General features: G+C 34.6%; 1 protein-coding gene across 2 annotated transcripts in view; it reads right to left on the reverse strand.

The window, feature by feature from the left end:
• LOC149921304 (aminopeptidase N-like) overlaps positions 1 to 13,534 on the reverse strand; it is a 78,447-nt gene that overhangs the window by 36,848 nt on the left and 28,065 nt on the right. Inside the window, exons 1-8 of one of the 2 annotated variants that reach the window (XM_090163823.1) lie at positions 7,682 to 7,699; positions 7,446 to 7,601; positions 5,396 to 5,510; positions 4,681 to 4,801; positions 2,630 to 2,784; positions 1,430 to 1,543; positions 636 to 770; positions 505 to 570 (exon numbers count right to left, since the gene is read on the reverse strand). In XM_090163823.1, coding sequence (XP_090019949.1) covers positions 505 to 570; positions 636 to 770; positions 1,430 to 1,543; positions 2,630 to 2,784; positions 4,681 to 4,801; positions 5,396 to 5,510; positions 7,446 to 7,489 — 750 coding nt within the window. In that variant the 5' untranslated portion in view covers positions 7,490 to 7,601; positions 7,682 to 7,699. Of the gene's footprint in view, positions 1 to 504; positions 571 to 635; positions 771 to 1,429; positions 1,544 to 2,629; positions 2,785 to 4,680; positions 4,802 to 5,395; positions 5,511 to 7,445; positions 7,602 to 7,681; positions 7,700 to 13,534 lie in introns of those variants that run through there. The other variant, XM_090163822.1, reaches the window with a different exon arrangement.

The following is a 13,534-nucleotide window of genomic DNA, read 5'->3' on the forward strand; positions in this document are numbered from 1 at the left end:
GTGTACAAATTTCATTGGACGAGCCTTTACGCTGAACGTTTTACGGGAAAGGGGGAAGACAATTTCCTAAGTTTCCCCTTCCGACGGCAACAGGCGCTAAAGCGTCTAACCAATGAAAAATGTACGCAAGATAATGCACGACATTTTACCTCTCCGAGGGGACTTTGTACCCTAGGAGGGGTTATACAACCACCGTGTCTGTCTGTGGGTCTGTCTGTCAGGCCTGCGAACGCGTTCGCATTTTCGGGGCAAAGGGTAATCACTGCGTACGCAGTTTCTGAGAATCAGGGAAAAGGTTTTTCCAAAAGCGACCTCTTTTTGTCATTGGGTGTAGTATAATTTTTTAAACGGCCGGGATTCGAACCCGAGCCCTCTTGCACGACAGGTGAGCGTTCTACCGCAGAAGAGAGGAGAGGTATATTTTGGCTTGCCAACTTGTCACAGGTTGCTTTCGCCTTGTGTGGGGTGCTGCGTTTGTTGCTCCTAGGTGAAAGTATGTTTTACCTGAAGCCCTATTTGGAATGTTTCGTTCCCCAAAAAGTAATGCATCATTCGGATGATGGAAGCACCCTAATTAACGATAAAATACGCAATTAGGATTTCAATGGATTAATTTAAAAACGGTTTCGTATTACTTTATCGTATGAAATGCCGTCGAACAAGTCATTGATTTCGTTCGGACTTCTCACTTCCACCGAAATTGGATGTGACGTTTTCAGTCCATCTAGGCTTTTGGCCGATTGCTCTTTGTCAAGTATGAATAACTCCATCTGCAAATTTAAATCTCCTTAGATACTAACTAAGTAACCCTCAGCACGAATTAACTTTGATCTTTAATTAGCTGGTCAGCATAATTTTCTAACCGAGTTCGTATAACACGTGGTGTTCTCAAAACAATTCTAACAGAAAATCTCAATTGACGTGAATGATTCTCTTAGAGTATAAAATTACAGAAAAGCTAAACGTTTTTGTAACGTGGGATACCTGACGAGATAAAACTAGCTTTAGATTTTATTAATTAATTAATTAATTAATAAGATAATAAATATAATAAATATAATAAAATTAATAATAATAAATTAACATCAGTAATTGTAATTCCTTTGAAAACAAAAAAAAGTTTTTTAGGGGGAACACCTTTGACAAAACCTTTTTGGTCATCTGTGGGAAACTCCTACTTGACAGTAGATTTCTACTAAAATCTACGATTGTTGCAACTATAGTACTGTTCTACTTCAATTCCGCCCTAATTACGATTCGGAAATTAATAACCCCAAATTCATCAAAAAAATTATATACTGCTTAATTAAATTAAATTATATTAAATTAATTTTGAATGATTTTTCGAAAACAAATTCGAATATCAACGATATTTACATCAAGTTAACTAAAAATTTCGAGTGAGGATATTTTGGTGTGGAACATTTACCATTTTCCAAGCTGGTTCGACAACATCGGAACCCACATACTCCATGTACGACGCAAAACCTTCGTTCAGCCACAAGTCATTCCACCACGCCGGGGTTACTAGGTTTCCAAACCACTGGGGAAAAAAGGTTTATTAATTTTTACGAAACATCGTAGACATTCTATAGGCCCCGTCGGTAATTTAAATTTTGATACAGCGACATAGAGCGGCGATAAACTGTAACAAGAAGCCATTATTTCGTCTGCTTGTTCTACTCATTTTCAAAATAACACTAACTGAAAAAGGGAACAATGTAAAGAAGTGAAGCAGAGGAAACAAATACTTCTAGTTTGGTTTTACGAATGAAGATGGCGCTCGGGGCCTATAAAGTGGCGTACGGACAGGACGTGACAAGGGTTCCAAAGGATTCTTTCAAACAAAGAACCTCATTACGTTAATATCCATGTAGTAACTTAACCTAAACTTACCCTACTTTAGGTTAACCTAACCTTACCTAAACTTAATATAATCTAACTTAACTTTAAATACTTTACCCTAACGTAACCTTACCTTACCATATTATAACCTAACTTAACATTTAAACACTTTACCCTAACATAACCCTACCTTACCATAATATAACCTAACTTAACCCTTAAACACTTTACCCTAACATAACGCTACCTTACCATAATATAACCTAACTTAACCTTTAAACACTTTACCCTAGCATAACCCAACCTTACCATAATATAACCTAACTTAAACTTTAAACACTTTTCCCTAACATAACCCTACCTTACCATAATATAATATAACCTAACTTAACCTTTAAACACTTTACCCTAACATAACCCTACCTTACCTTAATATAACCTTACTTAACCTTTAAACACTTTACCTTAATATAAAATTACATAACCTAATATTGCCTTACATTACCTTAACCCAACCTAACCTAACCTTAACATCGCTTAACAGAACATAAACTAACCTTAAACCAATCTAACATAACCTTAACATACCATAGCATAACCTTAACCTAACATAGCATAGCCTTAACCTAACACAATAAAACCTAAATTAACCAAATGTAGACCAATCCATCAAGTCGCGAACTAAATAGACCACGGAATAAAGACCGCCGCAAATTAAATTCGGAACCGTTGCTACGTTTTGTCGCTTCTATCAATTTAGCTACGATATTGTCAAGGTAGAAACCTGATGAGCCAATTCGTGGGCGACTGTTTGGCAAATGTACTGTTTGTCGTAAGCCGTGCTCAATTTCTCGTCGAAAAGCAAGGACGTCTCTCTGTAGGTGATCAAACCCCAGTTCTCCATGGCACCAGCGTTGAAATCCGGGATGGCCACGTTGTCTTGACAGCCAACGGAACAAATCAGGTTAACGTTTTTAATCAAAAACTAACGAGTAAACGAACCGAAGAAATCCTTCAAAAACCACTTAAAACATATTTCGAGCTTGACCCGTGTTATTTTTGCAAAAATACAATTATATCAAACTCTGCCACTCATTTAAACATTTTATCGATAATTGCGATATGGATACAGAGGTAGAAAGTTTCAATGATAATTTATCAGATTAAGGAATTAAAATAGTGGAAATGAGAACATCGATGAAACTAAATGTTTATACAATTCGGTGCTTTATATTAAATTTTAAGTTTTACTTAATGAAATGGAAAATCAAGTAGTTTGATAAAATCAAGTGTCGCGTATTCCCATACACTAAATTTTATATAACTCAGGGATTTCCAAATAGACCATGCATAGTAAATGGCAGAAACATTATCTTGATGCAATTGTGCAAAATGTTAATGTTCATCCTAATTACTTAAATTCTTGATAAAAATGCTCTATTTCATTAAAAAATTTAAAACACCAAAAACCTCTTTTTTAACCAAGTGCTTCCAACAACCAACCAATCAGGTTATGCAGGTCATAATTCTCAGATATCTGAAGGTAATCTGATGGCCAGATCAGGTTAATGTCTTATATTCCCCTCACCCAGCAATCTTGTAATTGTATCTGATTCATTATCCCAAGAAACCAATTTGAACTAATCTGTTCCAATTAATCTCCTCAGTTTCCATTAGCTGGACAGTTATCTGTCTTGTACGTTGAGTACATATATAATCTTGTGGAAAACACCACCTTAGGCCCCAGTCCTCTAGTGACTTTTAATGCCTTTAAACTGTGGCGCTATGAGATCTGTATATCGTCTCCTCCTGATCGAATCATAACCAAGTCAATGATATTTTAAAGGTCTTTCACGAGTAATAAATTAGCAGGAAATTATATTATGACGTATGCACTTGGAAAAACTACGTCGAATGTAAGACGTCACGCATTTTCTTCAAATTGATTGGCTTGTTGCCGTCGCTAGGAAGAAAGATATTGAAACACTCTCACTCGGAAAAAATAATAACGTATTTAGATGGTTAAAAAATAGCAAGGGGGGTAGGGGGATTTCTATTCTAAACAAGGCTTAACGTCAACCGCGAGCTGAGCACGTTGAAGGCAAAATCTCGATTGTAAACCACTCTGGTTTCTATAAGAACCATCAGGGCCCAGTGACGGCGATCCCGTGGGGGCTCTGGGGCTCTAGCCCCCACAGGGAAAAACAAACGAGGGCAGAGCCCCCACAGAAATAAAATTGAGGAAAAATAGTAATCAGAGAATATTTATAATCTCACTGCCTTTATTTAGGTCCGAATTCAGTCTTTTTAATGGCTTTAAAAAACGCTTGATGACAGGCGTAAGGTGATGCGTGCAGCCTTGGATATTAGACGCGAGTAGCATTAAGATGATATAACCGTAAAATTGATTTCGATAGATTCGTCCAAACAGAAAATCGCCGCATCGTGTACCCTATTTTACCTAAAATACCTTCGTAAAGTATGTGGCCAAGAAAGGCTTAATTATCTATTCATGTACACAGATATTTTTCTAAAGATATCGACTTAACTTTTATTATCAATGTATTCAATGACGGATGAGATAATAGAAAGAACACTTTTAAAAAATATAAATACTCTTAAAAATTTAGAGCTGTACATTTTCTTGCTTAAGTTTTAAGTATATGAATTTTTGGATAAAAAATACTGGTCCGTGCCCCCACAGAAATGTTTTCCGATCGCCGCCGCTGTCAGGGCCACCATAGTCTTCCTTAGACATTCCAAGTACATGTTTTTAATGTCTTTGGTTCGTTTACTTCTGTTGTTTAAATGCTAATTTTGAAATTAAAAACGTACCGATTTTTTTCATTGGATATGCAATGTTGAAAAATTGGTTGTAGTATTGTATGATGCCAGGTCCGATTGAGACGGGGTACTTGGCCGAATCGATGACATCTTTCCTGGACCAGACCGTGAACTAAAATGTACCATTATTTTAAAGAACTCCGAGTACTTCGTAATACATTTGACCAGAAGTATATTATATTTCCCTCAACGGAGAAGTATCCGTTTCTCTATTCCGCTAATTTATTAGCTTGAAACAGTGACCTTTCGTTAATTTTTGGAAATGCGATGTGGAATAAAAATAGTGCAAAATACGTAATTTTTGTGAATTTCTAAATCTATTACTTTTGGAAATTATGGTTCACAAAGAAGTAAATATGCCTACGAAGATAATCTAAGTGTAAGAGATATATTATGAGCTTCCAGTGGCGTCACTAGGGTGTTTTAGGCGGCGCTTGAGCCACCGGTAACATTTTTGAAGCGCCACCTAAAATTTCCGAAAAGCGCCTCCTAAAATTCAGAAATTTTCCAATTCAGTTGGAGAAAAGTTTCTTCGAAATGCTTCCTTAAAAAAGCTCATCCTAGTCGGCCTTGATGTTTCAACTTCCAAACCTTTTGGAGAGGGGCCCCCTCTCCCATATCACTCAATGGCTTATGGCTTAAGCGCCTATAGTTTTGAAATCCTGGTGACGCCACTGTGCGCTTCTGGTTTAATGAAAGTACTGACTTTTGGTTCCGCATTGGGATAAGTGATGTTGACAAAGTCGGAGATGACGAAGGCCACTAAGTAAGTGGACATGTTCGGGGTGGTGCCGAAATGGTCTATTTCCCAACCGTCTTCCCTGCGTACAATTATTACAGTTATTCATTAAAGAACTCATTTCCACAACCAGAAAATGATCGAGAACAATTAAAACTAACAAATGAGTTTTTTTAAATTTGGCGGTCGGAGTTTTATACAGGGAAAACTCGTAGTCGCCATCTGTAGGTTGCTAATTGTACTATAGCAGTCGTTTCACATTGCGACTACCTACAGAATAAATTCGGATCGGTTATTTACTAAATTTACTCTCTGATCTGTTAATTAGTAAAATTCTAGTCGAATCTCTTAATTACTAAAATTTACACTCGGATCTAATAATTAGTAAAATTGTACTTGATCTTGTTAATTACTAAATTTGAACTTTGATCTGTTAAATATAAAAATTAAACAAAATCAACTAAAATTGGAGAGCGAAACTTAAAGACCCGGCATTTTTTGATAATTAGTAGTGTTCCTAAAATGTCACTTTTTTAAAATATAGGTCATGTCAGTGGTGAATAATGACAAATAATGACAAATTTGACATATAATGGCATATAGTGGCAAACAATGGCAAATTTGACATATAATGGCATATAGTGACCAATAATGACAAATAATGGCAAATTTGACATATAATGGCATATAGTGGCAAATAATGGCAAACTTGACATATAATGGCATATAGTGGCAAATAATGGCAAATTTGACATATAATGGCATATAGTGACCAATAATGACAAATAATGGCAAATTTGACATATAATGGCATATAGTGACCAATAATGACAAATAATGGCAAATTTGACATATAATGGCATATAGTGACCAATAATGACAAATAATGGCAAATTTGACATATAATGGCAAGTAATATGGCATATAGTGACAAATAATAACTAATAATGGCAAATTGGAAATATAATGGCAAATAATGGCAAATAATTACCAATAATGGAAAATTTTACATATAATGGCAAATAGTGACCAATAGTGTCCAATAATGGAAAATTTTACATATAATGGCATATAGTGACCAATAGTGACCAATAATGACAAATAATGGCAAATTTGACATATAATGGCATATAGTGACCAATAATGACAAATAATGGCAAATAATGGCAAATTTAACATATAATGGCAAATTTGACATATAATGACAAATTATGTCATAAAGTGGCCAAAAGGATAAATATTTAATTTTTGTATCTGTATTACATGGTAATTAACTTTTAGCAATGAATATACAACAAAAATATTTTATTGTTTTACAAATTGTTTCAAACTTTCAATCATCTGACCATGAATTATCCATTAAAAATATAAGTGAGAAAAATAGCCAAATATTTCATATACTAACGGAAAAAAAACATAATAAATAGCCCAATTCTTGGCAATCCTGTTTGGGATAATTACAGAAAGAGCCAAAAATTGTTTTAACCGTATTTCTTTTGAAAAATGTATTATATTTTTACATTTTCTAATATTTACCACTATTTGTCAATTTGCCACTAAAAATAATTATTTTCCATGACATTTTTTGCCACTGTTTACCACAATAAATGTCAGGTGGTATTTACCACCCCAGAACACTGATAATTAGTAGCTTTTCTGAGCCATTAGATTTCATTTGATAAGTAACTAGATCCATAAGTCTATAATATTGTTCTATAAGTTTGTCATTTTAATGAGAATTAGTAACGGAGTGACGTCATCACTAGAAGAAAATCTCCCCCTAGCGAGGCGCCGTCAAAGGCTACGTGTGACGCGTTAGCAAGCGGACGCAAAACGGCGAGAAGCTCGTAATGCACTCTCTCGCGAATAGCTCTCAGTAAAAATTTTGCAAGTGAAGAATAGGAAATGTCACACTTAATAACAATATTATACACTTATGGTAGATCTCATCACCAGAGCCCAAATATGTTCGGCCGTTCTCAGTTGCCTCGAGTGGGACATTGAAATAGTCCATTACCAGGGTTCAGTCCTCAGCAGTGGGCCGTTGCTGACGGCGGTCATGTTGGTTTGCCTGACGATGGAGAGGTCGAAGGTCGCCTTGAAAGCGGGCTCGTCGAAACAGGGAAACACTCGCCTGGCATCCGTGGCTTCGAACTGGGTGACAGCCAAGTACCTGTAAAGCGTCATTGCAATTAGTTCATGGTGTTTGTAGAACGACGCTGGTAGATGAGGGCTTACGTTCCATTCGGATACCTTTATTGCATTTTAAAGTCGTTAGTCAATATGTCGTAATTTATAACTTATCTACGGCTTTTAATATACATGAATAATAGAGGTACGCCAATAGCCTAACTTGTTAAAATGTTCCCGCAAATTCGTCATAGCACTGCCAACTTCTATAACACGCTTCCGCGATCGGGGTTGGCCGTGGTCGAAAAATTACTAAGCTAACTAAGATTACTAAGATAACTTATCAAATACTAAAATTCTATTTCGAATAATAAACCATTTAAGGTACTTGGTTTTAAAGTTTTAGTTTTACTTTTGCGGTTTTAGTAAATTACAAAATATGTCAAAATTTAGTCAATAACCGCTGACTGAGCAACACCATACACCATGCGTCACAAAATTCGCTTTTGATGTCCTTGTAACTTAGCAATCAAAATAAACTCCAAGCGGTTACTCGAGAAGTTGGGCAAACCTTTGAAAAAGCAAATATTATCTACCGCCCTTTTCGAATATTCGACTATTTGAAATAGCAAATATTATCTACCGCCCTTTTCGAATATTCGACTATTTGAAATAGCAAATATTTTCTATCGCCCTTTTCGAATATTCGACTATTTGAAATAGCAAATATTTTCTATCGCCCTTTTCGAATATTCGACTATTTGAAAAAGCAAATATTTTCTACCACCCTTTTCGAATATTCGACTATTTGAAATAGCAAATATTTTCTATCGCCCTTTTTCGAATATTCGACTATTTGAAAAAGCAAATATTTTCTATCGCCCTTTTCGAATATTCGACTATTTGAAATAGCAAATATTTTCTATCACCCTTTTCGAATATTCGACTATTTGAAAAAGCAAATATTTTCTATCGCCCTTTTCGAATATTCGACTATTTGAAATAGCAAATATTTTCTATCGCCCTTTTCGAATATTCGACTATTTGAAATAGCAAATATTTTCTATCGCCCTTTTCGAATATTCGACTATTTGAAATAGCAAATATTTTCTATCGCCCTTTTCGAATATTCGACTATTTGAAATAGCAAATATTTTCTATCGCCCTTTTCGAATATTCGTCTATTTGAAATAGCCAATATTTTCTACCGCCCTTTTCGAATATTCGTCTATTTGAAATAGCCAATATTTTCTACCGCCCTTTTCGAATATTCGTCTATTTGAAATAGCAAATATTTTCTACCGCCCTTTTCGAATATTCGACTATTTGATTAGCCAAAACGAATATTCGCGAACATTTTCGAGGTCTATTCGAGGTCTGCTGTTTCAATTTGAAATGACTGGATTCAGAAGTGTATAGATGGACGTAAATATATTTTCGTGTTTTGCTTAAATTCTTAATACCGAGAACGAATTCAGGTGCCCGAACACCAGCTAGATAATACCTCTTTAGAGATAAGCATCCATCTTACAATATGGAGAAGTTTGTTTGAACGAAATTCATTGGTAATGCAATGAGCTTGAAAATTTGCATATCTTATCATTAGAAAATATGATTTTTTCATTTTAATTATTTTAATTGCCAGATAGTTATGGGTTTGCCGATTTCATTTAAAAATAAAATATTCCATGTTGATAATACCTATACCGATCGAATGCAAGTGTAGGTTTTCGGATACGGCTACAGGTAGCTCATTCCGTCACGTGATTCTAGGTAGAGCCTTGCGCCGCCCATCCAACGCCGGCGTCGCCGTTTCTATGGCACCGAACCGACGCCGCCGACGAATTTATTTTTCGGCGCCCCACCGACGCCCCCGACGAATTTTTTTCAGATATTTTACGTAACTTTATTTTTGAATTTTTTTTTTCCAAATTTTTAAGAGGGGGTAGAAACTTTTGCCCCTTCGCCGCGCCACCGAAAAAAAATTAAAGCCGCCGAAAAATTAACGCGCCGCCGCCGCCGACCCAAATCAAACTCTCAAAATTCAAATGATTCTGTTGTCCTTTAATAAACGAACTTTGGGAAATTGACAGACATTTGTTAAAGGGGAACGGCCAAGCTTTTCCAAATATGGCCTTATTTCCGTGTCAAAAGATTAACAAGACGTTCAATATACTAACACGTACCTTTTTTGTCTTGAAAAAATAGCTTTTGGCCCAAAAAGTTGAAACGAAAAATAACGCCAGGTGTTTGGGTTTGAATTTTCGCCGCCATCTTAGGGGCTGCCGCCAGCGCGCAGCGCCCCTAACCCCGTATGAGCGATTTGCGAACTATCCTAACTTTTAAAATCACGCAATTTAGGCTTAAGTCTTTTATAACTGGAACGCGCCGCGCGTGCAAAACAAATTTTTCGCGTCTTCAGCAGCGCGCGCTTTTACGTTGTTTTTCTGTCTCACCGACTTCTCACCAGGTGTCGCGGCGCACGCGCGCTTTTCGATTTCCCGAAATGTATTTATTTTTTTTAAAATTAACCACTCAATATTTTTTGATGCGGTCTCCGCCATAAATTTTAGTTTTTAATGGGCTATAGGGCTATCTAACTGGTTAAAGCTTGACCGTTCCCCTTTAAATTTCATTTGTTGTTAAAAAGTTTCTAGTGGTGAAAGTAACAATGATGATGGTTTAATAATTATTCTATTCAGTGTTAATTGTTGCAAACTCACAGCGTGGGACGAAATAACAGCCCATTCATGGCCTAGATGGGCGATTGTTTGTTCAGCTTTCATAAAATGAGTTTGGAGACGTAAGCTGGCGCGTTTATGAGGACTGATCATTTTCGGATTTGAATAAAATTTTAAACAATCTGAATTTCAGTACGTAGTGGTAGGTAGGTTAAGCTACCCCTTGAAAACGTGAACGGAGGAACTCGTAGATTGTACAAAATAAAGCAACATCTACACTCCTAAAAGTTCCCCCGTTCACGTTTTCAAGGGGGTAGCTTAAACTATCAAGTCGTTATAAATAACATCCCTAACGCGTAGTTCATTTGAGTGAACGCTAAATGTTTTATGACACGGAAAGTAACAGAAAAATTGATTTTTCGCTAATATGAACGTTCTTATTGATTTTAACGTCAATTAAAAATTTAAACACCAGTAACGTCTATACAAGAAAAGTTATATGTATCTAGCTCATAGAAGCCATCATTTTCCGTGTTTATACCTAATTTAGTACGGTCGAAACACGAATTTCGTTGTCGTGTAGCCAGCGTTATCTAAAATATTATTATATTCTGTAGGTGTTTTTTTTCGCCTGTTCTGGGTTTTTTTAGCAGGTAAAAAAGTGTAGCCCTATGACGTCAATTTACTCCAATTCTATCTTGACGAAAAAAACGAGTTGGAGTAAGAACGGAGTAGTTAAAGGTTAAAGGTTATTTATTTGTTTTGTTTTTAAGATGGAAATCGGTGGTGAGGTCATCAATATATGACTCATTTTTCTTATTTATTTAATAATAATATCAAGCAGCTAGGCTAATACGCAAGACACCACCTTAGGCCTAAGTCATCAAGCAACTTTTAAAGTCTTTAAATAGTATTTAACAATTGGATTTTCGTTCTTAAAAGCTTGCCACATGTGAAGATGTTCAAAACCCACCATGTTTTCGTGAAACGAAATTTAAGCAGACGAATTTTCTATATAAGCTAGATTTCTCCCTCTACACCTCCTTTCGAGGAGGAGTTAAAAGTGTAACATTTGAGCTCTGGAACTCGCGAACAAAATTTGGGACAGGGTAAATCTAACCCCTAGAACAGGCGAATAAAACGTTTTAGGGTAAAAAGATAACACTTTTAGTCCTCGGACAGGCGAAAAAAACCAACTTGTATCTAGGAATATGAATGACCCATCCTCCTAGCTTGTATCAACTACCAACTGTAAAATTTCAGTATTTTAGTAAATTGACAGGGTTTATTGGTGAAGTGGAATACGTGAAAACACAAAATTGTTGGATGAAACTAAATTAAGTTATATGAATTGGGGTTGAAATAAGGGAATGAAACTAGGCATTCGAAATGTTCTATCGGTTTTTCTAAATCCTTATTCCCTAACCTGTATAATATCTAAAACCGAAAATAAAGCAGATAAATTTATTTATATAAAACATAGCTAAGAAAATGACCAGTAAAACTAAGCAAGTTTCTGTAAATAAATGTTGTAGTTTGGATAACAAGTATATTTTCATTTAATTACAGTATGGTGTTCAACATTTTGTTTATTGGTTTTTAAATCAGAAATACTATCAGTTACTCTCTTTGATTTTATGAATCCATAGAAACAAAGAGAAAAATTAACATTATGTTCGCGCTGAAATTAAGAGTATGTTCCCGAGAGGCAGGTCACTTCCTTGATTAACGACGCACCCCTCGAAATATTAAATACGATTTAATCATGATTATTTTGATTAAATTAAATCACGATTATGTTGATTAAATCACGATTAATCCTGATTAGTATGATTATATCTAATTTAATAATGATTAAATGATTAAATCTGATTAAAATGATTAAATCCTGGTTAGTATGATTAAATCGTGATTAGTATGATAAAATCGCGGTTAGAATCAAACACAATTGCAATAGAACCATCAATATTAATAATTAAAATTAAATTATCGTACTTTAATTTTGATTTTAGTTATAAAATCTCGATTCAACCGATTTTATTCATTAAATCGCGATTAAAATGATTAAATTTAATTAAAATGATTAAATCTGAATAAAATGATTAAATCCTGATTAAAAAGATTAGATCACGATTAAAATGATTAAATCTCGTTTAAATCGTGATTAGATTGATTAAATCGTGATTATATTTTCTAATCTTGATTACATTGATTAAATCATGATTAGGTTTTTTAATCTTGATTACCCTGATTTAATCATTTTACTATGATTAAGACGCACTGAAAAATGGAAGTGACCTGCCCCTCGTATGTTCCTAACAAATAAATCAAACTGCACACCAAAATTATGCCTTTAGTTTTCGAAGTTTGGTCGATATTTCGACTCAAATTACTTTAGTGGAAGTCGTTGTGTAGCAATCTATGGTATCGTCTAAAAATCTAAACAAACAGTATATTTGTTCAAGAATAAAACTAGCGCAGAATCGTCAAGCTAATTTAATATTTACAGTTTCCCAAAATATTCCCCAATTTCTAAAACGCGTAAAATGTAGGTCGTCTAGGATATTTGTTAGTAGTACAGAAAACGTGCTAGGTGTTTTTCCATAGTTTTCACCTACCATTTGTCAAAAAACGCACTTGCGAATTTTGCTCCATGTAGTATCATATTGCAATACCAAATAAATATCGTAAAATGACGGGAGTAGGGGAAATCCCGTACGAGTAGTGGCGAAAACAGTTCGAGAGCCTTGAACCAGCCGCTTTTAGTTCGCAGTTGAGAAAAACACTTCGTCATGCTAAATTTCGTTTAATTTTCCAGTCTGGATTCAGCGTACGGGGCGCTACGGTTTTTCCAAAATCGAATTACTCCACAAACAAAGTCAACGAAGCGAATGGAAACGAGCTGTCCATAGGCTAAAATATAGTCCAGCGCTTGAAATCGGGCTTATATCATAAAAACATTTCATAATATTTATATTATAATGATAAAAACATTTCATAATATTTATATTATAATGATAAAAACATTTCATAATATTTATATTATAATGATAAAAACATTTCATAATATTTATATTATAATGATAAAAACATTTCATAATATTTATATTGTAATGATAAAAACATTTCATAATATTTATATTATAATGATAAAAACATTTCATAATATTTATATTGTAATGATAAAAACATTTCATAATATTTATATTATAACGATAAAAACATTTCTTTATATTTATATTATAACGATAAAAATATTTCATTATATTTATATTATAACGATAAAAACATTTAA

Source organism: Leiobunum rupestre, chromosome 11 (genome assembly GCF_980474605.1).
Source record: "Leiobunum rupestre chromosome 11, qqLeiRupe1.1.hap1, whole genome shotgun sequence".
NCBI lineage: Eukaryota > Metazoa > Arthropoda > Arachnida > Opiliones > Sclerosomatidae > Leiobunum > Leiobunum rupestre.